Here is a 25793-nt window from a genome sequence, read left to right on the forward strand (position 1 = left end):
TTAGATTAGATTAGTTTTCGTTCCATAGATCCGTGCTGAGGAGATCCTCGTGGATGTGGAACATGATATGTGTTCAGAATGTTCCTATGTGCTATAATACTTAACTTCTATCTACATACTGTATATATGTGTCACAAAGTAGAGATGACACAGAAGCTCAATATGACTTCATGATAAAACAGACTATGAAGCATAATCACATGCCTTCGACCTTGCACAGTACTTCACATCCTACCTGCCCTTTCACAACCATTTTATTATAACCATGTGAAGGAATAAAATACATTTACAACATTAGTTATGGAGATGGACAATCGAGAATTAATAGACTCAAAGTCTTCCTCATCAGCTGGAGCCGGCCGGGGTTGCCGAATGGTTCTAGGCGCTTCAGTCTGGAACCACACGACCGCTACGGTCGCAGGTTCGAATCCTGCCTCGGGCACGGATGTGTGTGTTGTCCTTAGGTTGGTTAGGTTTAAGTAGTTCTAAGTTCTAGGGGACTGGTTACCTCAGATGTTAAGTCCCATAGTGCTCAGAGCCACTTGTACCATTTTTTTTTTCACAAGCTGGAATTGAAACACAGATAAAATGTTACTGATTCACAAATGAAACAACTCTATAAAAGAAATTTTCTGTACTGATTCATACAATATGAGCATCTCATTTTATGACTATTTGGATGTGTTAAACATTGGTTATTGTCCAAAATAAATTTTATGCATACAAATGAGAAAATTTTGATAATTAATGACTAGTGTGTGTATTTCATTATTTCAGTGTGTGCCATTTTGGCCAGAAACAGAATCAATGAACATGTATGTTAAATTTAGAGACAGCAAGATTATGTCTCAACATTTTCCCATAACAATTGTCCACCATACAGTTCTTCGAATGGATAAAGGCGTGAGTTTTGTTACTTGTTTCATTATTGAAATACGTTTGAGTTTAATATTGGATATGTACACAACATGTTTCTTCTGACAGTGTGGACTATGTGTTTCGGTGACTGGTGGTGGGGATAAATCATTCTCTATTGCCTTCAATAACTACAGCTTTGGAGAAGCACCAGTTAGGATTGATAACTTGTGTGAGGATCTGTTTCTGAAGATCTACCAGCAAGATCTTGGTCAGGTATTATCATTCATTTATTCTTAAAGCAGGAAATCAGTAGCAAACTATTTTTAGAATAATAAAATTGTATTATGGAAATGATATAGGAAATTTCAAAATAGTTACATCACCCATCATCTCTCTTCCAACAGCCAACACACTAATCGCATCCATTGCCACTTATTCATAGTTCCTTTCCCAGTACCACCAGGCTCCATGCTTGTCACTGTAGGTGCAACATCCTTGTATACAAACATCCCCCATTGTCTTGGCCTCACTACCATGAAAAACTTATTTTTTAAGGGTCCTCATGACACCAAATTCACCGCATAAACCTTTTGCCTTTTGGCAGCAATGCTGTGCCACATAATTATTTCTTCATGGAAGAGTTTAAAAAAGGAATTCCCATTGATACCTACATGGCACCAGGGTATGCTAACTTCTTTATGGACCATTTGGAGGATTTCTTCCTATCCACTAAATACACAAAATCTGGGGTATAGATTCATTAATGATATCTTCTTGATCTGGAAGAGTGACAAAGCAACTGATACTCTTTTCTCCTGAACCTCAAAATCTGCTGCCAAATCTACTGTCTCTGGTCATTTTGAACTCAGTGAGCTAACTTTCTAGATGTTTATCTTCATCTGTAACATGAGTCTATAAGAACTTCTGCCCATATCAGATGTGCAGTATATGAACAGCATCTCCACTTTGACAGCTCTCAAGTATTCCACAGTGAAAAGCCGTCCCCCTTACCCCCTTATAGTACTCAAACCAGTGATTGCCTCATCTGCAGTGAGAATCAACAGCTAAACAGCTATAGTCATAGCCTAGTCAAAGCCTTTGAAAACAGGCAATATCCTGACCAGCTAATCCAGAAACTAATTTCTTGTGCCATTCTCTTCTGTGACCCCAAAAACCTTGTCACCACTGTTAACCAATTACTGACCAGTACTGCTCTTATCACCCAGTATCACTTAGGCCTCAAAAAACTAACACATCCATCACCATAGCTCTGAACATCTCTCAATATTTCCTGAGATGAGAAATACCCTACCAAAAATCCTACCCTTTTATCCCAAAGTAGTATTCTCTCACCTAATTAAGCTATGAAATGAAATATCCACATCTTTGTGTGTGTGTGTTTTTATTTTCCATTATTGTTGTCTTTCTCAGTCCTCATTTTACTAGTGACACTAACAGCCGCCTGTCTTCTCCTTTCATGCCTCTAAATATCCCCCAACTCCCTCCTTGCCCTTTACATATTGCACTTTCCCTGTTGCCACACTTCTTTCCTGTCGCTCCACTTCTTTCAACTTGACTGACAGAATGAAATATCCATTTACATGTAATGTTAATAACTGTGAAATAAAACACTCTGGTCAAGAGGGTCAGGTTATTGTCTCACATAACTCTATTTCAGTACTGTAGTGAATAAGATTATTTATGTAAAGGTTACAAAAACTTGTGCTTGAGCTGTTGCCAGAATGGCAGAAATGCTGTAAAGGTATTACAATTTGTCAGTTGTTTAACATGTATGGAACACAAGGTCTCTAAATAAAATGGGAGTCATAAAAAATAAGCAGATACAAGATAAACAGAAGGACCAAGAAAATGTACAGTCAAGAAAGGAAAAAACATTCAAATGAAATAAAAAATAAAATGCACAATCTTCATTCTTTGTAATAAGATATCAGTGAAACTTGGGGATGTACCAGTTCAGGAAAACTTTCTCTGTCTAGATTGTGAAAACAGCTAGACCACAGCTTTTGACCTTACTTCTGTCAGTTTGTTTATGTATTCTTTGAAGATGAAATATAGTTAGTCACTCAAAAAAATGTAATCATAGATTTAAAATTAAGTACACATCAGGAGAAAGAGTGTTGTGCTGTAGATAGCCACTGTAAAAGGGGCAGTTAAATCAGAAGGTCTTATGGAAATTTTACTCCTCCAGACTAATTCCTCAACTGATAATATATTTCTTCTGCAGGGACACGATAGACCCTTTTAATAGACTTTCATCTACACATATGCTTCATTACTATTGTTTACCCAGTGTTATTATTTGCAATTGTTTTCACTGCCCACAAATTGACATTAATTGGTTATTTTTGACTCCATAAAAATAGGAAAAACACTCACTGACACATTAAATAATGTTTGCTGCAGTGTTTTACATTAAGTTCTATTGACTGATGTGCCTCACCAGTGTGTAAACTCACATCAGATTCGTTAAGGTGAAGGGAAATTCCAGTTAGTAATACTTCAGGGTGATTTGACTCTAAGATTTTAATCTATTACTGAAAAATATTGCAGTATTTTATTTTTTTTATTTTTTATTTATTTATTTATTTATTTATTTATTTATTTTTTGCTGTATATAATAATGAACAATATAGCGTTGCTTTTCTGAATTTTGGATTTCCACCTCAGAACAGAGTGTGATTATGACCTTTCATTCACTATCATGGTACTTTAACTACTATCCACAGCAATGAATTTTAATGGAATTTGCTACCTTCATGCAGAAAATACTGATAGTAGCCCTGCAGCTGGGTGACTAGTGCGAGTTTTGGTGTTCTCATGAAAATTAAGTCATTTTAGATTATAATAACATTTAGTTTAGTACCAGTACTGATTATGTGTTAAATATGTGTATTAGTGTGCTTGTTAAGTGTACCATTAAAGGTTTCATTTTTCTTTATGTAATATAGCAGAAAATGCTAAAAGATTGTACAGTCATGTTATAGTCATATTTTCTGCTATGTTTTGCCTCAAAAAATTTATAGAATTTCGTTTAATTGCTCTTTGCTCTCTCCAGCAATTTAACTGTAATGTACCTCTTCATTATTTAACTCACATTTTTCGGAAATTAGCATAAAGTTTAAGTTGTTGTTTCAGAAACTTTGCACTGTTGTTTTTGTGTACATACTGTCGCATATAGGCCAAATTTGTGGAATCATATTTTCGTGTTCATCTGTAACTTAACTGATTTATTCTTAATAAACTATTATGCTTATCATGAGTGAAAAGTGCTTGACTTGCCGTAGAATTGTTAGGTTGGGGCTTTGGTATGATGGGTGCTGTAGTTTTTTTTCCATGTATATGACTGTAGTGGCATGGGAGTAGGGGAAGTAAATGAGACTCATCAGTGGTCTTGTAGAATACGTAGCAGAGATAAGAAAATACTAGATCAGGAGGGGAAAACTGCTGCCCTTCAGGCTGAATTAGACAAGGCCAGGGGAGATATTGACAGGTTAAGGAGGGAGAAGGGTAAAGAGAGGTGGGAAGTGGCAACAGGCAACAGGAGGAACAGGCCTAGAACTTTGTCTGACAGCTTCGTGGTGAATGTGGAAAATAGATTTGACCTGTTGCTTCCGTTAGCAGCTGGTGAGCCTCAAGCAGGTGCAGGTGTAGACAGGGAACAACAAACTTTCAGCAACAAACTGAAAAGTAAGAATGTAGGGAAATTAGTAAAGAGAAAGAAAGTGTTGTTGTTAGGTATTTCCCATGGAAGTGGTGTTGCCCAACTTTTGCTGGATGAACTAGGATCAGAATATCAGATTACCAATTTTTTTTAAACCTAGTGCTCGTCTGGAGCAGGTGACAGAGGATTTAGGATCACTTTGTAAAGATTTCACTAAGGAAGACACCATGGTCATAGTAGGTGGGCCAGGTAATAGTATTGACAGAGATTCTGGGTACAGTATTGAGTGTGACTTGGCAAATATGGGACCAGCATCGAAGCATACTAGTGTTGAGTTTATATCTGTTCTTGGGTGCCATGACCAACCTGATTTGAACTCTTCTGCCAGGAGAGTTAATTTGGAGTTGTAATGGCTGCTTATGTTGGGTGCAGGGTCACACATTAATGTGCTTCCTGTTGATTCTCTGAATAGGTGGGATTATACCAGGCATGGCCTTCAACTCAACAAGAAAGGGAAGGTTAAACTGCTTGGGAAAATTAAAGGAAGGAGGCACTGTCATGAGTGATAAAATACCAGTGGTTAAAGGGTTCAGAAAAGACCCTTTTTTAGGGTAGGGAGGGCAGAAAGAATCCAGGTTTTAAGAGAGGTTAGGATTGAGACAAACCTCCAGTTTGAGAAAGAAACCAAAAAACATAATTCTAGATTATTACATCAGTATAAACAGCTGTTGCTTAAGAATTTTCAACCATCAGCAGGAATTTCATCTCCACCAAATTTTAACTCAGTCAATGCGAAACGTCAGATATCTTTATTGCATCAAAATATTCAAGGACTGAGAAATAAAATTAATGGCTTAATTATCTGCATAGATGAGTTAGAGTACTCAAACCCAGCTGGCATAATCTTCCTCTCTGAACATCATGTGACCACTGGTATAGAACTTAAGTGTTACAGGATTTAGGTTAGCATCTCACTTTAGTAGAGCAGAAATGGAGAAAGGAGGAGTTGCCACATTCATCAGGAAATGTCATAAATTTAAGAACATAGACATTCATAAATTTTCCTGAGAACAGCATATAGATGCATGTGCAACCAAAGAAGAATTTCATAAAAAAATCCTTGACGATATTAAGTGTATATCGAGCACCTGCAGGTAAATTTAATCTGTTCATAAACCACCTTGCAGCTGTACTGGCCCATTTAACAACCAAAAACAAAGAAATAGTGGTTGATGGTGATTTCAATGTAGATTTCCTTAAAGGCTCTCCCAATAAGAACTTATTTGCAATACTAACACTATCATTCACCTTAATTCTCACTGTAAAGTTCCCAACTAGGGTAGCCAATTGCTCGCAAACAGCCATTGATAATACTTTTATAGAGAAGTCCAATGAACAAAATTATATTATGAAACCAATAGTCAATGGCCTCTCAGATTACGACATGCAGTTCCTTCTGTTGAATGTTAATACAGAAGAGGATGTAAAATGTGTTAAATCTGAACTCAAGAAGGTAATCAATGAGCCAAAATTTGATTATTTTAGGACACTCCTCAGAGACATTCACTGGAGTGATGTTATTGACATCAAAGCAAATATATTACAAGGAAAAGATAGTCATATCAGATAACTAAATAAAGACAAAATGGGATATAGTGAAGGTGGAGACTGGTAGAACCAGACATGAAGAGGGGCAAATAGCATTAAGAGCAAATGATGAATTGGTGACAGATGTGTATAGTGTATGGAATATCAACTAAGTCAATTAAAGAATGTGATTCTGAGTTAAGTAATATATTAAGCTATCTGTGTAGCCAGTCGTTTATCAGTGGAATATCTCCTGAATGGTTGAAATACGCTGAATTTAAGGCACTGTTTAAGAAGGGAGATAAAGAAATAGTGTCAAATTTCCATTCAATTTCACTTTTTCCAGCATTCTCAAAAATTTTAGAAAAGGTAATATACAATCAGTTTTATAACCATCTCATCACAAATAACGTACCAGTACTGTCAAAGCCGCAGTTCAGATTTCTAAAGGGTTCTGATATTGAGAAGGCTATCTGCACCTACAGTGAAAATATACTTAATTCATTGGACAAAAACTTGCAGGCAACTGGTATATTTTGTAATCTGTCAAAGGCATTTGACTGTGTAAGTCACAATATCCTTTTAAGTAAATTAGTATATTATGGTGTAACAGGAAATGCTGCAAAATAATTCAAATTTTATAACTCTGGCAGGAAACAAAGGGTGTTATTAGGAAAGAGACATGTATTAATCTATCAGACATCATCCAACTGGGAACTAATTACACGTGGGGTCCCACAAGGTTCCATCTTAAGTCTCTTACTTTTTCTTGCGTTTATCAGTGACATTTCATCAGTAACATTACCAGATGCCAAGTTTGTTTTGTTTGCCGATGACACAAACATTGCAATAAATAGCAAATAAATGTAGTCTTAGAAAGATTGGCTAATAAATTATATATTAGTCCTCTCACTTCAGGTTATAGCCTTCAGCAAATTTACTCATTTCCATGATAAAAGCATGTTGCATAACTCAGTCTTATGGTCAACCATACATGTACAGAAAAAAAATAATTTTGCAGCACAAATGGTACACACTGTTTGTGCTGACATCATTCAGTACTCTGTAACTACAGTGTATTTAGCAAATTTCAGCAAGTAAAATGGAATCAAAGAATAGATGGGAATATATAGTGGTGTAGTGCAAACTATAATATATTGTACAGAAGTAGGTAAATGCAATAATATAAAGTTTTACCAGTACTAATGCAGAACATTGCTTGAAAATGTGTGGCAATTCATTGACTCTTCCTGTCCTTGTTTTACACTTATGTCTTGAGGTGATGGATGAGATCATTTGTTGTTACAAGTGATGCCCATTTCCAAGTCACTGGTGGTACATACAGTGTAGGATGAAGATGAATGAAGGAGGAAATATGTGACCCAACACATGGTCCATCATTCATTCCCTATGAATTTCTCTCAGTAGAATCTCAGTAGAAGACTTTTGACCTTTTCAGCCCTCATATAAGAACCAACTCTTTACTCAGTTTATAACTATCATGAGTTATATTTTCAATATAATTTTTATTACACTATCCCAGAAATCACTTTTTCACTATAGTATCCTATTACCAACAATAAAATGAGGCATTCTGTTGTCTACTTCTGACTCTGATAATTCGTTTCATTAGTGAATTTATTTATATCTTTCCTTTACAATTGTGTAGGCTAAGTGGTTTTCAAACTAGATCTTATCTTTATAGTTGTTGGGTTTGTTGGTCTAGTGGCAAAGCATGCACCTGAAAACTGAGTGGTCAAGGCTTCAAATCTCAGTTGGACCATGGATTTCTCAGTCTTTGTTTTAAATTAGACATCACCTCTCAGTGATTTGAGGAGTCACCAGAAACAACATGCAGTTTGGATTCCACATTAAACTGTAGGTCCCCTTTCCCCTCTTGAATAACTGGTGTACATTAAGGACATGTTAGTAGCTGAAGTGATGATAGATTGAAAGACATGCTCCAGGCCATTGACCTACACCAAATTATTATTATTCTTTTATAGCTACCATCTACCTCTTAGTTAGTATCAACATGTGGACATATAAACATCATCTACTGAATCCCACCAGTTCCTGTTTCATAACCTGTCTATTTTATCTCTGTTGTCCTAAAGTTTCTGTTTGATTTATCCTCTCTTCATCATATTATCAAAATTTCTTCATATAACCCATTTCTATAGGATTTTACATGCTATAAATTTTGATATTTAAATCTTGATATTACATCAACTTGGCTGTAACAATCCATTCCTTCTGTAAACACTGTGACTTTTCTTTATTGATGTAAAGATGCACCTATTCTTGAATGGTCACTACTGGAGAATGTGAAATTGTTGAATGTAAGTAAGATTTCTGTCAACACTGACCAGAGCAAAAAACTTTAGTAAAGTAAGGATAATTATAAAGTTCATGGGACATTTTAAAAAAGGGGTATGGGTAAATGGCTAAACATAACCTACAAATGATACAGTACCTGCCAAGACAAAATCTCAAAGTTTATATTTTATATGGAGCTAGCACATTAGTTTGGAAAACTGATGAAAGGAGTGTCACTGACTGTAACTGCTGAAAACAGCAGCAAATCAGGCAGAGGAAGCATGTATGTTGTAATTGTGGTTCATGCCACTACTTGAAACTGATGCCAACGATTTTATCTCTCAACAAGATGGCAGCTCTCCATACTTCGACAATTATGTACAAGATTATTCGAATCAAGTCTTGCCACATCACTGTATAGGTCATGTTGAATGTTGAGACCACTGACCTGCCACTGCTTGAGTGGGTACCATAGCCACTGGATGGGATGCTTTGTAATTTTTTTCTTGTAGGGTTACCTGCATAAAATGAATGTTCTGTAAAACAGCAGTAATGTGAGGATTTTATGGTGCTCATTCCATTCAAATATTATTTGTGAATTGTGTTTAATTGATTCAGCATTAACACTGTATGTGTACTTCTGCTTTTTTTTGACATTGGCTCAACTTGTCAGTAATGCACAGCATATGACTGATACTTTTGCTTACACTTCCATGCTGCCCAAGTGGCTGTGAAGTGTAGAGGGAACTCTGGTATATTTTTAATTACTTGACAATAAGCATGTGTTGAAATTGGTAATACCCAAGTGAAAGATGAAATGAAGAACATTCAACTTTAAACAGCCAAAATTGCAAAATGTTTATAAACATGAAAAACAACTATGTAGTTGAAATACAGAGGATAACTTCTCAATAGTGCTATATCATAAGAAGAAAATACATACATCCTGAATATCTAACAAAAATATATTAAAAAATACTTGTGGTGAACCTGAAAATACTTCTTATGTTGCCTGTGTAGCAGTAATGTAATGCATGCAATACATTAATACATGTAATACATTAAGAAAAACATTATCTTTCAAATACTATTGGCTTGGAAGGTAAATACTGAAATGTTAATTATTCCAGTTAAGTAATTTATCAACATACTTCAAAAATATATGAAACTTCCAGGTGATGCTCCTGAGTCCCTATCAGTCAATGTTGTACACATGGGATGACCCTACTAAAGAAAGATACCTCTATTGGAATATCTACAATAAGAAGTCTAAGGGATTCCTAGCTGAATTTCATAAGGTAAAAATAACATATAATTTGAAGATGAACTGCTGTCATCTACCAAAATTTTTGGAGTTATTTTTGTTGTTGTCATCAATGAGTATTCCAGTTAATCTTAAGTTATTTATTGTTAGTTATTTATTACTTCATAGTGACACCATGATTTACCACTTAGTAACAGAACATGACACCACACTGAATAAATAATGCAGGCCCATGAAGAAAAAGCTTTTGTAATGAATGTTGCTTATTTCATTCACTTTTTCTGTAAAAACAACAACAATAATAATAATACTAGTAATAATGATATGAAACCAAAATATTGGTAGCAGTAGTAGTGCTAGATAGTATGTATCATAACTCATAACTCCTAAGACAAGCTCTTTATCTGCTCTTCATTTTGTGCAAGACTCTTGTGCATCTGTCAAAAATAAATAAATAAAATAAAATAAAAATAAAAAAAATAAAATAAAAGAACCTGTTACCTCTTTCACATAATAACTTACCAGTAGACCTAATGGGACAGCTTGGTAAGGACGTACCTAAAGGTGGAGAACATTTCAAATATCTGCTTGACAAGTGTTCTCATGTAACAGAAATGGAAAAGAAAAATGGCATGGTTTTTTCGATCTGACTTTCTAAAAATAAAATTTGATTGCTACTTTGAACAACCCCCCCACCCATGAACCATGGACCTTGCCGTTGGTGGGGAGGCTTGCGTGCCTCAGCGATACAGATAGTCGTACCATAGGTACAACCACAACGGAGGGGTATCTGTTGAGAGGCCAGACAAACGTGTGGTTCCTGAAGAGGGGCAGCAGCCTTTTCAGTAGTTGCAAGGGCAACAGTCTGGATGATTGACTGATCTGGCCTTGTAACAATAACCAAAACGGCCTTGCTGTGCTGGTACTGTGAACGGCTGAAAGCAAGGGGAAACTACGGCTGTAATTTTTCCCGAGGGCATGCAGCTTTACTGTATGATTAAATGATGATGGCGTCCTCTTGGGTAAAATATTCCGGAGGTAAAATAGTCCCCCATTCGGATCTCCGGGCAGGGACTACTCAAGAGGATGTCGTTATCAGGAGAAAGAAAACTGGCATTCTACGGATCGGAGCGTGGAATGTCAGATCCCTTAATCGGGCAGGTAGGTTAGAAAATTTAAAAAGGGAAATGGATAGGTTAAAGTTAGATATAGTGGGAATTAGTGAAGTTCGGTGGCAGGAGGAACAAGACTTCTGGTCAGGTGACTGCAGGGTTATCAACACAAACTCAAATAGGGGTAATGCAGAAGTAGGTTTAATAATGAATAGGAAAATAGGAATGCGGGTAAGTTACTACAAACAGCATAGTGAACGCATTATTGTGGCCAAGATAGATACGAAGCCCACACCTACTACAGTAGTACAAGTTTATATGCCAACTAGCTCTGCAGATGACGAAGAAATTGAAGAAATGTATGATGAAATAAAAGAAATTATTCAGATAGTGAAGGGAGACGAAAATTTAATAGTCATGGGTGACTGGAATTCGAGTTTAGGAAAAGGGAGAGAAGGAAACGTAGTAGGTGAATATGGATTGGGGCTAAGAAATGAAAGAGGAAGCCGTCTGGTAGAATTTTGCACAGAGCACAACTTAATCATAGCTAACACTTGGTTTAAGAATCATGATAGAAGGTTGTATACATGGAAGAACCCTGGAGATACTAAAAGGTATCAGATAGATTATATAATGATAAGACAGAGATTTAGGAACCAGGTTTTAAATTGTAAGACATTTCCAGGGGCAGATGTGGACTCTGACCACAATCTATTGGTTATGACCTGTAGATTAAAACTGAAGAAACTGCAAAAAGGTGGGAATTTAAGGAGATGGGACCTGGATAAACTGAAATAACCAGAGGTTGTAGAGAGTTTCAGGGAGAGCATAAGGGAACAATTGACAGGAATGGGGGAAAGAAATACAGTAGAAGAGGAATGGGTAGCTTTGAGGGATGAAGTAGTGAAGGCAGCAGAGGATCAAATAGGTAAAAAGACGAGGGCTAGTAGAAATCCTTGGGTAACAGAAGAAATATTGAATTTAATTGATGAAAGGAGAAAATTTAAAAATGCAGTAAATGAAGCAGGCAAAAAGGAATACAAATGTCTCAAAAATGAGATCGACAGGAAGTGCAAAATGACTAAGCAGGGATGGCTAGAGGACAAATGTAAGGATGTAGAGGCTTTTCTCACTAGGGGTAAGATAGATACTGCCTACAGGAAAATTAGAGACCTTTGGAGATAAGAGAACCACTTGTATGAACATCAAGAGCTCAGATGGAAACCCAGTTCTAAGCAAAGGAGGGAAAGCAGAAAGGTGGAAGGAGTATATAGAGGGTCTATACAAGGGCGATGTACTTGAGGACAATATTATGGAAATGGAAGAGGATGTAGATGAAGATGAAATGGGAGATACGATATTGCGTGAAGAGTTTGACAGAGCACTGAAAGACCTGAGTCGAAACAAGGCCCCCGGAGTAGACAACATTCCATTGGAACTACTGATGGCCTTGGGAGAGCCAGTCCTGACAAAACTCTACTATCTGGTGAGCAAGATGTATGACACAGGTGAAATACCCTCAGACTTCTAGAAGAATATAATAATTCCAATCCCAAAGAAAGCAGGTGTTGACAGATGTGAAAATTACCGGACAATCAGTTTAATAAGTCACAGCTGCAAAATACTAACACGAATTCTTTACAGACGAATGGAAAAACTAGTAGAAGCCGGCCTCGGGGAAGATCAGTTTGGATTCCGTAGAAATACTGGAACACGTGAGGCAATACTGACCATACGACTTACCTTAGAAGAAAGATTAAGGAAAGGCAAACCTATGTTTCTAACATTTGTAGACTTAGAGAAAGCTTTTGACAATGTTGACTGGAATACTCTCTTTCAAATTCTAAAGGTGGCAGGGGTAAAATACAGGGAGCGAAAGGCTATTTACAATTTGTACAGAAACCAGATGGCAGTTATAAGAGTCGAGGGACATGAAAGGGAAGCAGCGGTTGGGAAGGGAGTAAGACAGGGTTTTAGCCTCTCCCCGATGTTGTTCAATCTCTATATTGAGCAAGCAGTAAAGGAAACATAAGAAAAATTCGGAGTAGGTATTAAAATCCATGGAGATGAAATAAAAACTTTGAGGTTCGCCGATGACATTGTAATTCTGTCAGAGACAGCAAAGGACTTGGAAGAGCAGTTGAACGGAATGGATGGTGTCTTGAAGGGAGGATATAAGATGAACATCAACAAAAGCAAAACGAGGATAATGGAATGTAGTCGAATTAAGTTGGGTGATGTTGAGGGTATTAGATTAGGCAATGAGACACTTAAAGTAGTGAAGGATTTTTGCTATTTGGGGAGCAAAATAACCGATGATGGTCGAAGTAGAGAGGATATACAATGTAGACTGGCAATGGCAAGGAAAGCGTTTCTGAAGAAGAGAAATTTGTTAACATCGAGTATAGATTTAAGTGTCAGGAAGTCATTTCTGAAAGTATTTGTATGGAGTGTAGCTATGTATGGAAGTGAAACATGGACGGTAAATAGTTTGGACAAGAAGAGAATAGAAGCTTTCAAAATGTGGTGCTACAGAAGAATGCTGAAGATAAGGTGGGTAGATCACATAACTAATGAGGAGGTACTGAATAGGATTGGGGAGAAGAGGAGTTTGTGGCACAACTTGACCAGAAGAAGGGATTGTTTGGTAGGACATGTTCTGAGGCATCAAGGGATCACCAATTTAGTATTGGAGGGCATCGTGGAGGGTAAAAATCGTAGGGGGAGACCAAGAGATGAATACACTAAGCAGATTCAGAAGGATGTAGGTTGCAGTAGGTACTGGGAGATGAAGAAGCTTGCACAGGATAGAGTAGCATGGAGAGCTGCATCAAACCAGTCTCAGGACTGAAGACCACAACAACAACAACTTTGAACGAAAATGGACTGTGTCCAAGACTGTACACTTAAATATCACCTGCTGATAGATTTTAAAAACCCGATTGACTTCATCCTAGTTCAATCCATTCTTTGACTGTAAGTCCTACTTGCAGCTGACTGTAGAAGTGATCGAAGTCTTCTGTCCATGAAAAGATAGATAAAGCTCATATCCACCAAGAAGAGCAGAGAAAGACAACTAAGACTCACAACCAAGGAATCTCTTTGGAAATTTGGTGAGCTTGTAAGACTAAGAAAGAAGGAGGTTGTTTCCTTATGAGATCTGAGACCAGAATGACCACAAATAGGAAAAAAATACTTGGATGTCACAGTTCAAACTAAATTTAGTTGAAGAGAGAAGCAGTCTGAAAGAAACTGGATCCTCACTGCCTGGATTCAGACAGATATAAGAACCTGTGTAGAGAAATAAGTCTAACTGCAGAAATGACAGATCACTCTTCATTAATAGTATCTGTACTGTGACAGAGGAACATCATAAACACAGTCAAGTGTGTGATCTCTTCAAGAAACCCAGCAGCATCACCAGTGAATTTAATCCTTATATGTGGGTTGTAGATGCTGAGAATGGCACACTATTGGAGACAAAAAGGTGCTGTTGCAAGTTAGAAACAGAACTGTGAAAAGTTGTATTCTGGAATTAATGACAGTACAGACAGTCAACCAATTGAGCAACTTACACTGGAACCTACAATCTTATTCAGAAAAATAGAGAATGCAGTTCAGCATCTGAAGAAATATAAGGTCCCTGGTCTGGACAGTGTATCTGGGAATGTGATCAAAGAAGTGGGACAGGAAGGTGTTGATGTGCTGCATTCATTGTGTACAAGAATATGAGAAACTGGGTATTGGCCAGAAGACTGCTGGAAGTCTCTCTTCATCCCTGTACACCAGAAAGGGTCCATCAGGAACTACTCCAACTACTCAATTATTGTTCCTATATCCCACGCAAGCAAAACTTTGCACTAAATCTTGAAGCAGTATTTGAAGTCATATATTCAGCCTCACATATCCACAGGACCAGCAGGTTTTGTTGAAGGAGAAGGAACTCATAAATAGATTCGTGACATACAACCAATAATCAAGAAACCATGAGAGGTCTGTGTTCCTGTTTTCTTGGAAAGCATTTGATTCTGTTGTATGGAAAAAGTTGTGACAGGTGCTTGCAGAGTTTTGCATCACACTAAGTAGCAGTTGAGCCTACTTTGATTATTTCTTGATTTATATTCCTCGGTGTTGACGTACTGCATTGCTACTCTGGCTGAAAAATGGGTTGTGGATTCCGACACTGACTACTGTAAATAATGTAGCTGACAGGTGCACAGTTGTGTTTCACAGTACTTTAATTTCACTTTTCACAACCTCCTAATAATACACAGTTATATGGCCAGTGCACTATTGTTTAACTTTTGATAAGCCCATTCATAGTTTGCAAGCAAACCTCCACATACTGCAACACTAGTTTTCTGTTGAACACCTGTGAGCAGTTAAACTTCTTCAGTGTCTCTTCTAGAGAATTTATACCTATGTTGATGAAGACTCCTTTTAATTCTTCCAAGATGCCTCTGCTGAACAATCCTGTGAGCAATATATGTTGCTAATGTGTTCCTTCAACAGGTGGGTCTTGATTCCTGGGCAAATGTCTACTGTGGAATTTGGCACTACCACATTTTTAGCAGAGAGTCACATACAACAAGAAATTCTTTTTTTGTCATTTTTTCATTGTTACAGATGTACAGGGTGATTCAAAAAGAATACCACAACTTTAGGAATTTAAAACTCTGCAACGACAAAAGGCATAGCTAAGCACTATCTGTCGACGAATTAAGGGAGCTATAAAGTTTCATTTAGTTGTACATTTGTTCGCTTGAGGCGCTGTTGACTAGGCGTCAGCGTCAGTTGATGCTAAGATGGCGACCGCTCAACAGAAAGCTTTTTGTGTTATTGAGTACGGCAGAAGTGAATCGACGACAGTTGTTCAGCGTGCATTTCGAACCAAGTATGGTGTTAAACCTCCTGATAGGTGGTGTATTAAACGTTGGTATAAACAGTTTACAGAGAATGGGTGTTTGTGCAAAGGGAAAAGTTCTGGACGGCCGAGAATGAGTGATGAAAATGTAGCACGCATCCAGCAAGCATTTGTTCGCAGCCCAGGAAAATTGACTCGCAGAGCTAGCAGAGAGCTGCAGATTCCACAATCAACTGTATGGAGAGTCCTACAAAAAAGGTTAGTTATGAAACCTGAATGTCAACTACCCGAGGCGATGGATCGGCCGCCAGGCAGCCCGTGACAGAGCACGTCATCACTGGCCTCCAAGAAGCCCTGATCTTACCCCCTGTGATTTTTTTCTTATGGTGTTTCGGCCACCTCTCCCAGCCACCATTCATGATTTGAAATGAGAAATAACAGCAGCTATCCAAACTGTTACGCCTGATATGCTACGGAGAGTGTGGAACGTGTTGGAGTATCGGGTTGATATTGCTCGTGTGTCTGGAGGGGGCCATATTGAACATCTGTGAACTTGTTTTTGAGTGAAAAAAAAACCTTTTTAAATACTCTTTGTAATGATGTATAACAGAAGGTTATATTATGTTTCTTTCATTAAATACACATTTTTAAAGTTGTGGTATTCTTTTTGAATCACCCTGTATTATGAACACTGGTCCCTGTTTCCATGATAATATTCTGAGTGGTTTGGTCTGCTTGCTGCTAGAAAGTCTGACCTATTCTTAGTCTGTTTTGAGTTTTGGTATAAGTATTTCAGAGTGGTTTGCAACATTTACCCTGACAGGATGCAGAGTCACATATTCTAAACATCCCTTGTATGTCTTCCATACACAGTCACCTACACTTGTAGCTACAGAATTGTCAAAGTCTATGTTTCAGGTTTCACTCCAAATCATTTCAGAGAACAATGCTAGAGTTTCATTGAAATTTTGTGAGCAAGACTGGTTACTTTCACTTGCTTTGCCAGGCATCGAAAGGAACTCAGGCAATAGGTACTGTTTGTTGTACCATGAGCAACAATGTGTATTTGATTGCAATCTTCAAAATCAAAATTTGCAAGGCTGGATGCTTCAATAAGTTGACCAGTTCCCTTGGCACACACACTCACTACACATGGTTCTCTTTCCTATCCCTGGCTTAGTTTCCCTAACAGATATGTACTTTGGCCAACTTCCAATAGTCTCTCCCTGTGACCTGTATTGACCTGACATATAATGTAGAAAGCTTTCCTAAATGAGAACTGTATCAAAATCAGTTAGGCTTTCTTTCAGATACACATAGCCCTTTATTCCTTTTTGCAGCATGGATGGGTGTTGTACTAGGGTCTCCACTTAAAATGTTTCCTATGTTCGACACATGTAGTGCTGCCACTGAAATGCCACTCGTTATCAAGTGGATAGGCAAATTGCAATTTTTTTTTCCATTTTGAGAGAAAGCATCATATTTGAGGTGTTTTGAACATATGATGTGTGTTTTTAAGTATAGTTATTCACACCCATTGCATTTGCTTTCAACTGTACATAATTTCAGCCAACTCGTTCTGTGCCTGGGAATAGCATTTGCACTGGGACCCATTCTAAATTAGATTTACAAATATACATTAGCACTTTGATGTAGGAAAACACCGCCACATTCTATGCAGTTACTGTATCAAATATTACATGCCTCAAGAAACCTTTGAAAATTAATAAATAGAAGTCTGATACTTAAGCTAATTAAGGATACTGTTAACAGCTATAACTCTAAACTTTCTGGGAAATAATTCCAAGAATATGCATGTTTATGTAATGCAGTCAATGAAAATGAATGAGGTAACCATAATAAAGATACAGATGGGCTTTCAAGTTCTTACTTCCAGTAACAAGCCACCTGATCAAGAACAGCTGTACCTGACCATCAAAAGCAAAAGTTTGCCTGACTTGTACCACACATTCATAGTCAGAAACCTACTCTGTATGGGCTGTAAGGGTAAACCACAGCCTCAGTGGTGTGCCCTCAAAAAATTGCCTTATAGTGACTCTGAAGTGAGATCCTGCACAAAGAAAATGTAATGTATGCCTCACTTCATAACCCACTTGGGCAGAAGCATAGATAATCAGAGAATATATGGTCAGGACAGTATTATATCTAAAGCTACTGCAAGCTAGTATGTCAAAGGAAGAATCGCATGTGATGTTACAACTGGAGAACAACCTTGCTTTTGTAGTGTTACAAGCTTACATGAGCATCATCATCATATTAAGAACATGGTGCACTATGATGCTAAAATGAGGGATCTCCTCAATGAGCAATTGGCAATTGATCAAAGTACCCAGACCTCTTTATGTACTGCAGAACTATCAGACATCATGAGATGCAAACCCATCAGTATAAAAGGATGTGGAGAGTACCGTATTGTCAGTAGAAAAGCAATGACAGCAGATTGAGTTGTTTAGGGAGCTCAGTGGGCTAGACATTGGATGTCACCTGAGTAACAAATCCACCAGGGACATTTTAATCCTTCTAGGGTTGCCCAATATGACTGTTGATGATGTGACCAAGTAGGTCTCATGTACCAAAGGTCAGGGACCATCAAGCATTGCAGAGGATGGTTGCAAAGTCACATGAAATCAGCTGAAGGAAACACTCCTGAATTCCACAGTGCTACCAGCTGTTGAGCAAGCACAATGACTGCGAATAGGAAGTTAAAAAGAATGGGATACACTGGTTGAGCATTTCTCATGTGCCACGCATGTCTATAGAAACAGAAGTACACCTGTTGTATGGCATTTATTGTGATGACTGGTTTCAGCAAATTACTTTGCCGTTATCAGGTCTGTAAAGCATGACTCAACATATTCAAGCACACTGGGATCAGATGTAAAAGAGTGTAATACAATTTTACTTAAACATGGACTATACCATGGAATATACATTTCACTGCATCTTGATCAAATGCATATTATATTATATCATATCACAGAACAATATTTTGTGAACATGTGAACAATAGTATATCAGCAAGTCAAGCATAAAATAACTAATACATAAAGCAACATATATATTGCATGGCTTGTACAAGCTCATGTTCATACATTAGCAGAATGAAGATTGTGATTCTCAAGTAAACATCATAGACAATACAACCAGCCACCAGGTGGTACTGTGGTACTAGTTGCAAACAAACCACATCGTGTCGTATGAAGTGTAAAGACAAGCCAATGATCCAAAAATGTTACACTGCTGACATACAATAAATAATCCAAATCAGAGTATGTAACACTTATTTTGTTATAATAATTTAAATTAATATTATATAAAATTTAAAAGCATCTTTAAAAAAAAAAAAAAAAAAGAAGGAAAAAACGTAACAGGAAGCATTGTACCTTCAATACACAAGTAATGAAGTCAGTCATATGGCATGTTTATGTCACAAAAACAAATACAGTAAAAATATACATATCATAATATGCAGTGGTACCTCATTGTAGTTAAGCAAACATGAAGGAACTACAAAAAGAACATCAAGTCTCCCACTTGATAATGTCAAACATATACCACGCATATCTGTAGTCAGTGCAAAGCAATGCTTGAGTTGGAGTAAAGACCAAAGGCACTGGACGGTGGATCACTGGAAATGAGTGGTTTGAAGTGATGAATCATGGGTATCCTGTGGAAATCCAGAGGAAGGGTTTGAGTTTGGCAGATGGCTGGAGAGTACTGCCAACCATCTTGTGTAATGCCAACAGTTATGAGTGTCTTTTTCATGATTATGGGGTGGTCCTCTTATTCTGCTGAAGAAAACTCTAAATGTAGAAGGATATGAATACATTTTACAACTGAGTGAGGTGGCGCAATGGTTAGCACACTGGACTCGCATTCGGGAGGACAGCGGTTCAATCTCGTGTCCCGCCATCCTGATTTAGGTTTTCTGTGATTTTCCTAAATCACTCCAGGTAAATGCTGGGAAGGTTCTGTTGAAAGTGCACGGCCGACTTCCTTCCCCATCCTTCCCTAATCCGATGAGACTGATGACCTCGCTGTCTGGTCTCCTCCCCCAGACAACCCAACCCAACATTTTACAGCATTGTGTATTGCTTACAGTCAAGGAACAGTTTGGAAATGATGATTGTATCAGTGTGGCAATGCACCATGTCATAAAACAGCATTATGAGGTAATGATTTGTAGACAGTGACATTCTTGAAATGGGCTAGCATGCCCAGTAATCTGATCTGCGCACAATGGAACACCTTTGACATGAGTTAGAATGCTGACTTTGCTCTAGATCCCAGCATCCAACACCACTATGTTCCTTTTTTTTTTTTTTTTTTTTTTTTTTTTTTTTTTTTTTTTGCTCTTGAGGAAGAATAGGTTGCAATTTCTGCATTGTCATTCAGACACCTTATTGAAAGTATCTTCAATAGAGTTCAAGCCATCAAATGGTTGAGGGTGGTCACACCCTATATTAATGTCCACTAATAAGTGTCTGGATACTTTTGATTGGATAGTGTACAGTAACCACAAACTACAAGCAGTCACTCTGATGATGTATGAGGGGTGGGATAAAATGTAAATGGATCATTCTATCTACCATAAGAGTTAACTTCTGATGCAACCAAAAACTGTAGAGAAAACCTCAGTTCATTTGTATTTAAGTTCCCCAATTATCCTCTATGTAACCTATCTTTGGCATAGAAAGGGGTAAAATATGCTGCTGTAAAACTTTTTGATAAATTGAAACTTCCATTTCCCACCCAAGAATGCTATTCTAACAATGTATTCCAAGAGCCTCTGTAGATTCTGGGAAAGAAAGTGATATATACAGTCCTATAGAACCTTTGAGACAGCATACATGATATGCGTAGATTTCTCACATTGTAGAGATTTTTAGGGTCTTTTTCCAGAAAGAAACTTCAATTTGCCACCCAAGGGCGCTAGTCTAACAATGTGTGCATAGAGTCTCTGTAGAGTTTGGGAAATAATGATATAGGTATGGTCCTGTAAAAGCTTCGCAAAGTATATGTGACATGCTTAGATTTCTCACATGGTAGAGTCTTATCTGTCAGTGATAAAGCCCTGAGTCTGAGTCACAATAAATCACACATTATTAATCTGTTAAACATTCATGATAAAAATTCATTTTGTATTTCATGGTGTTTTAATTTTATGTAGCCACACAGTTTTGAGAAATGATATGCAACAAGGTAAGAGGCATTTGTTTATTATCTGTCAAACAGGATGGTTATGGTCAAGAGCGTGTGAGTTTTCATACAATCAAACAGCCTTGTGTCACTCCCAGCACTCCGACAGTCACTGCTAAATTATCAGCTAGCTTCAAGAGACTTTCACCAAAGTCATCTGTGCAAGAAGGCAGCAGCAGTGATGACACAGGATCTGAAGAATCTGATGAAAGGGAGCAACATGTAAGTTAAGGCATGCTTTCCGATATTATTCATGTGTTCCAGTTATTTACATTTTGAAAGAGAGATATTCTGTATCATATTAAAATGTGTTTTTAAATGTTTATATTTCAAATGGCATAGTTAGAAGATTATATCAGACTGACATTTCAACTGCCATCTGATGGTGAAGTCATTGCTGAGTGATATTATACCTGGTCAGCAATTCATGATGAGATGCACTATCATAGAAAGAATTTATTATACACACTTTATTTATCAGTATCCTGCCATCTCCCAGTGCTGTTAATCACTGCATACATTAATGTACTCTGATTGATGTATTTGAGAGATCTGTTAGCTAAATTTCCCCATTTATTAAGATTTTGAGGATGAAATACCTATATGATATGCCTGTTTTACATTGCCCATGAATATATATTAGTTATGCCAAGATTCCTATATTTGCAGGTGCCGATCTTTTGTCCTGTTTCCATTTTAAGTGAACTGATAAGGTCAGTGTGATATTGAAAAATGACCACACCTACACTGCATTTTGAAATGTTTCATTCATGATCATCTCTTGGCATCGTGGTATTTTACTGCTAGTGTGGGTTATTCACCCCCAGTTTTGCAGTTTGGTTCTGATGTGATGTCATTGGTTATGCCAGTAGTGGAATCTGGTGTAATGTCATTGTCGCAGGGTCTAAAAGTATTCTACCAGCGTGTCCTTGTAACTACCAATCGGTCTTATTACAGGCCAGCTGTAACAGAGTAATGCACCAGTAACTGTCTGTGAAGTTTATATTTGGAGATATAAAGGAAGCAATATTAGAGTTGAACATCATGTCAACAGTGAGTTCATCGAAGATTCAGTACATGCTTTGATTGAGGAAAATAATGGGGGAAGAACTGGCTGTGTCATTTTTGAAGAAACCATTTATTATTAGCATTTCTTTAATAAGTGCCAGAAATAAATGTTCAGTATATGCATTTATTATCATCCATCATCATCTCAGATAATAGGCTCTAATAGTGGAGACTAAATAAATAATACAGCATAGGCAATGAAAATTTATATATTCCAGGGTCTGCATGCACCATTCTATACAAGAGGTTGCTTGTTCTTGTGTATCAATGATGTTAATGTGAGAGTGAAAATTAAGTTCATCCCATAGGTACACCTATAATTAATAACTGGGAAATACAGTTTAATTAACATATCAGATATTTCCTGAAATCATCTTTGGAATCTTATTTAGCGATAACTGTCCACTCAGAATGAAGGAGGTCATTTTATTTACTGCAGTTGGTAAAATGTTGTACATGCACTAACACACCACTCTATACACAAGACTCTTCACTGTCAATGTTTTTCATTGTTGCTGTAGACTCTCCAGAGGCCATAGGCAGTAATTATCCAAGCTGATTCTACATTTCTGTAACAGGTCAGATATCACTGCCTAGTTTTGTAAAGAAATACTGTAACTATCTGCATGAAAAGTTAAGTACAACATATGGCTATTTTTGTCAATTTTGTGCAAAATTTTGAATACCTCTTGTTGATATGATGTGGACACCCAATGTATGCCTTCTTATAAGTGCATAGTATGATTCCATCCTCTTCCCCATTATTATATAAATAAGGGGACTCTGAAATTAGATCTTGGCATCATGAGCTCTTCACACTGCTGTCCTGGCCATTGTCAGCTTTCCAGACCTTCAAGCCTCTGATTCTCATTCAAATAGCTTCTCAATGGACCTCACAATGCTAAGTGCATCCATTGCAGTCCACCCACCAAACTGAATGTTTACCGTTTGCCCTCCTCTGGCAGTCAGACACTCTGACTGCTTATTCTTCTCGGTATTCTAATAATTTTGGACCTTTTGTTGTAGATTTTGACTTCTTATTCTCTAGGACATCTTTCTCAACATTCTTGTGCTGACTGCACACGTTATGGAAGTATATATATATATATATATATATATATATATATATATATATATATATATGGTCTGGGTCGCCTTACCATGGTTCATGCCCCCCCCCCTCCCCTCCCCATCTGCCCATCAGAGGCTTGAGAGTCCTCCCCTAGTGGTAAGTTAGTTTAAGTTAGATTCAGTAGTGTATAAGCCTAGGGAATGATAACCTCAGCAGTTTGGTCACATAGGAACTTACTGCAAATTTCCAAATTTCACTGTGTGCAAATAACCAGACTATATTTGTTAACTATTTAAGAATGAGAGCACAATATTAACACATAATTTTAAACCTTTATGAGACTTTTTCTCACCAATTCATTGATACCCTCACAAGATTATTGAAGGAAAAAACTGTATCACCCACTATGTTATTGCTGTTCATTTTGTAAAACTGTCACGTCAGTCACAACCTTTTAATTTATTACATCATTACTACTTATTCTATTTGCAACACATCTTCCAGGCAGTATTCAGATATACCACTGAATATACTTCCGAAACTATATCATTGTACAACACATAATTTGGGAGATATGATATCATAAAAACTGAGATATGTGGAAAACTAACACATCATGCATGACTTTTTAATTAATTATTTCTTTATTACTAACTCTATTCACAATACATTTTGCATACAGTATCTGCATATATCACTGAATGTAACTGAAAAATTATATCACTGTACAAAACATAATTCAGGAAATATCACATCATAAATATTAAGGTGTATGAAAATGAAACTGCAGGGGGAAATTTCCTGGAGATATGGGTGAAATATGTGTGAAAAATCTTAAATGTATATGAAAAATGTGTGACATGTGCATACACAGGAAAAACCATGGGTAGAAAGTTCCATCTCAAGTCCTGAATTGATTTCAACCAAACTTGGTACACACATTACATACTACCTGGGATGAAATTCTGTGAGCATAAGATTCATAAATCTCCTACTGGGATAGGGATGATGGCATGGAGAGAGAAGGGTTGAGGAGGAGATCATCAGACAGATTGTGGGGGGGGGGGGGGTGGATACAGTTAGGGGGAATAGAGTATGGATGGAGAGAGCAGGAGGTAGATATTGATAGAAAGGAAAGAGGGGGAGATGGAGAGAGAAAGGGGAGAGAAGGATATGGACAGAGAAAGGAAAGAGGAGGAGATGCACCGAGAGAGATGGGAGGAGGAAATGGACAGAGAAAGGGGGATGGAGCAGGTAAACAGAGAGGGGAAGAGCAGAGGGACAGAGAATTGAAAGAGGAAGAGATGAACAGAGGGTGAAGGGGTAGCAGATGGACAGCGAGAAGGGAGGGGCCAGAGGATATGATTAGAGAGTCTGGAAGGAGGAAATGGACAAAGAGAGGGGGAAGGTGGAAGTGGACAAAGAGAGGCTGTGCAATGTACCAGAGCCATATGCTGAACATGATGGTGTTCCCTCTTGGTGGTGCCACATGGATGTCTGGAGCCTTGTCTTCATGCAACTGTACATTCTCATGACCAGCGCTGCCAGAAATCATGTACAGTGCCTACATTCCTGTTATGTCTTTCTGCAATATCATAGAAGGAACATAAGCTTCTCATAATCCTGTTACATGACCTCATTCAAACTCAGTGAGTTGTTGATAATGGCGTCTTTGTTGCCTTAAAGGCATTCTTGACTAACATCAACTCATCACATCCAGTCTCAAAGGTAATGAATGATCACAAACATTACAGCATGTATTTAAAGCAAACTTGATTTGCATCCTCATAGCGGCAGTACTAGCACAAATCTTATGCAACTGGCATGAAATTTGATTAGACACAGTCTTTCATATGTAGAAAAATGCCTACCAACTTTCAACTCAAAATGATGTACATATCACATTTCATAAAATTATTTTTAATGTATTACATGGAATCAGAATGAGATTTTCACTCTGCAGCGGAGTGTGCGCTGATATGAAACTTCCTGGCAGATTAAAACTGTGTGCCCGACCGAGACTCGAATTTGGGACCTTGCCTTTCGTGGGCAAGTGCTCTACCAGCGAGTTTGAGTCTCGGTCGGGCACACAGTTTTAATCTGCCAGGAAGTTTTATTACATGGAATATTTGGCAATGATATACTGACAGTTCGGATACCTCATACATTCATTTTTTCTTCTTTCCTATTATTTGCAAAATAAAGCCTAGATTAAGTAGGACCCATACTATCTTGCAAATATGTTTACTTTATGTAAGCCTTCTTATGAATACATTTTTAACCCCTTCCTGTAATGTTTGAATTTGTAATTGTGACTCTCCTTCATCTGTATGCCAAGGCACTACATACATGTAAATGTGTATGACTTACATGCTGTGAGTGCTGAAATAATTCAACAGCGGCACTTGAAAATTTGTGACCAGTCTGGTACTCGAACACGGACGCTCCGTTTCTCTAGAATGGTTGCCTTAACTGCCTCTGCCTCCCAGGCATGATTACCATTCATGCAATTTCCCAAGTGCTGCTCTCCACTAATCCTATGACCTTGTTCATTTTCCCTATTGTTCATAGCCTCACTGTATTCCTGCAAGGGGACTAATGATGGCATGCATCTGAGTTGAAATAGTTCTATGTTCCTCAATTAGTATCTATTCATTTACATGTGTGTTCTTTCAGACATATCCGAAAGAACAGGCACCACACACGTAATTGTGTAAATAATAATTTTTTTATCTGTAACTGGATCT

At 37.6% G+C, this 25793-nt stretch overlaps 1 protein-coding gene across 1 annotated transcript in view; it reads left to right on the top strand.

Moving 5' to 3' along the window:
* LOC126248619 (intermembrane lipid transfer protein VPS13A-like) overlaps nucleotides 1–25793 on the top strand; it is a 764418-nt gene that overhangs the window by 575202 nt on the left and 163423 nt on the right. The window contains exons 47-50 of the mRNA XM_049949782.1: nucleotides 778–903; nucleotides 985–1131; nucleotides 9622–9744; nucleotides 20943–21128. Of these exons, the coding sequence (XP_049805739.1) occupies nucleotides 778–903; nucleotides 985–1131; nucleotides 9622–9744; nucleotides 20943–21128 (582 nt within the window). The remainder of the gene's footprint in view (nucleotides 1–777; nucleotides 904–984; nucleotides 1132–9621; nucleotides 9745–20942; nucleotides 21129–25793) is intronic.

Source organism: Schistocerca nitens, chromosome 3 (assembly GCF_023898315.1).
Source record: "Schistocerca nitens isolate TAMUIC-IGC-003100 chromosome 3, iqSchNite1.1, whole genome shotgun sequence".
NCBI lineage: Eukaryota > Metazoa > Arthropoda > Insecta > Orthoptera > Acrididae > Schistocerca > Schistocerca nitens.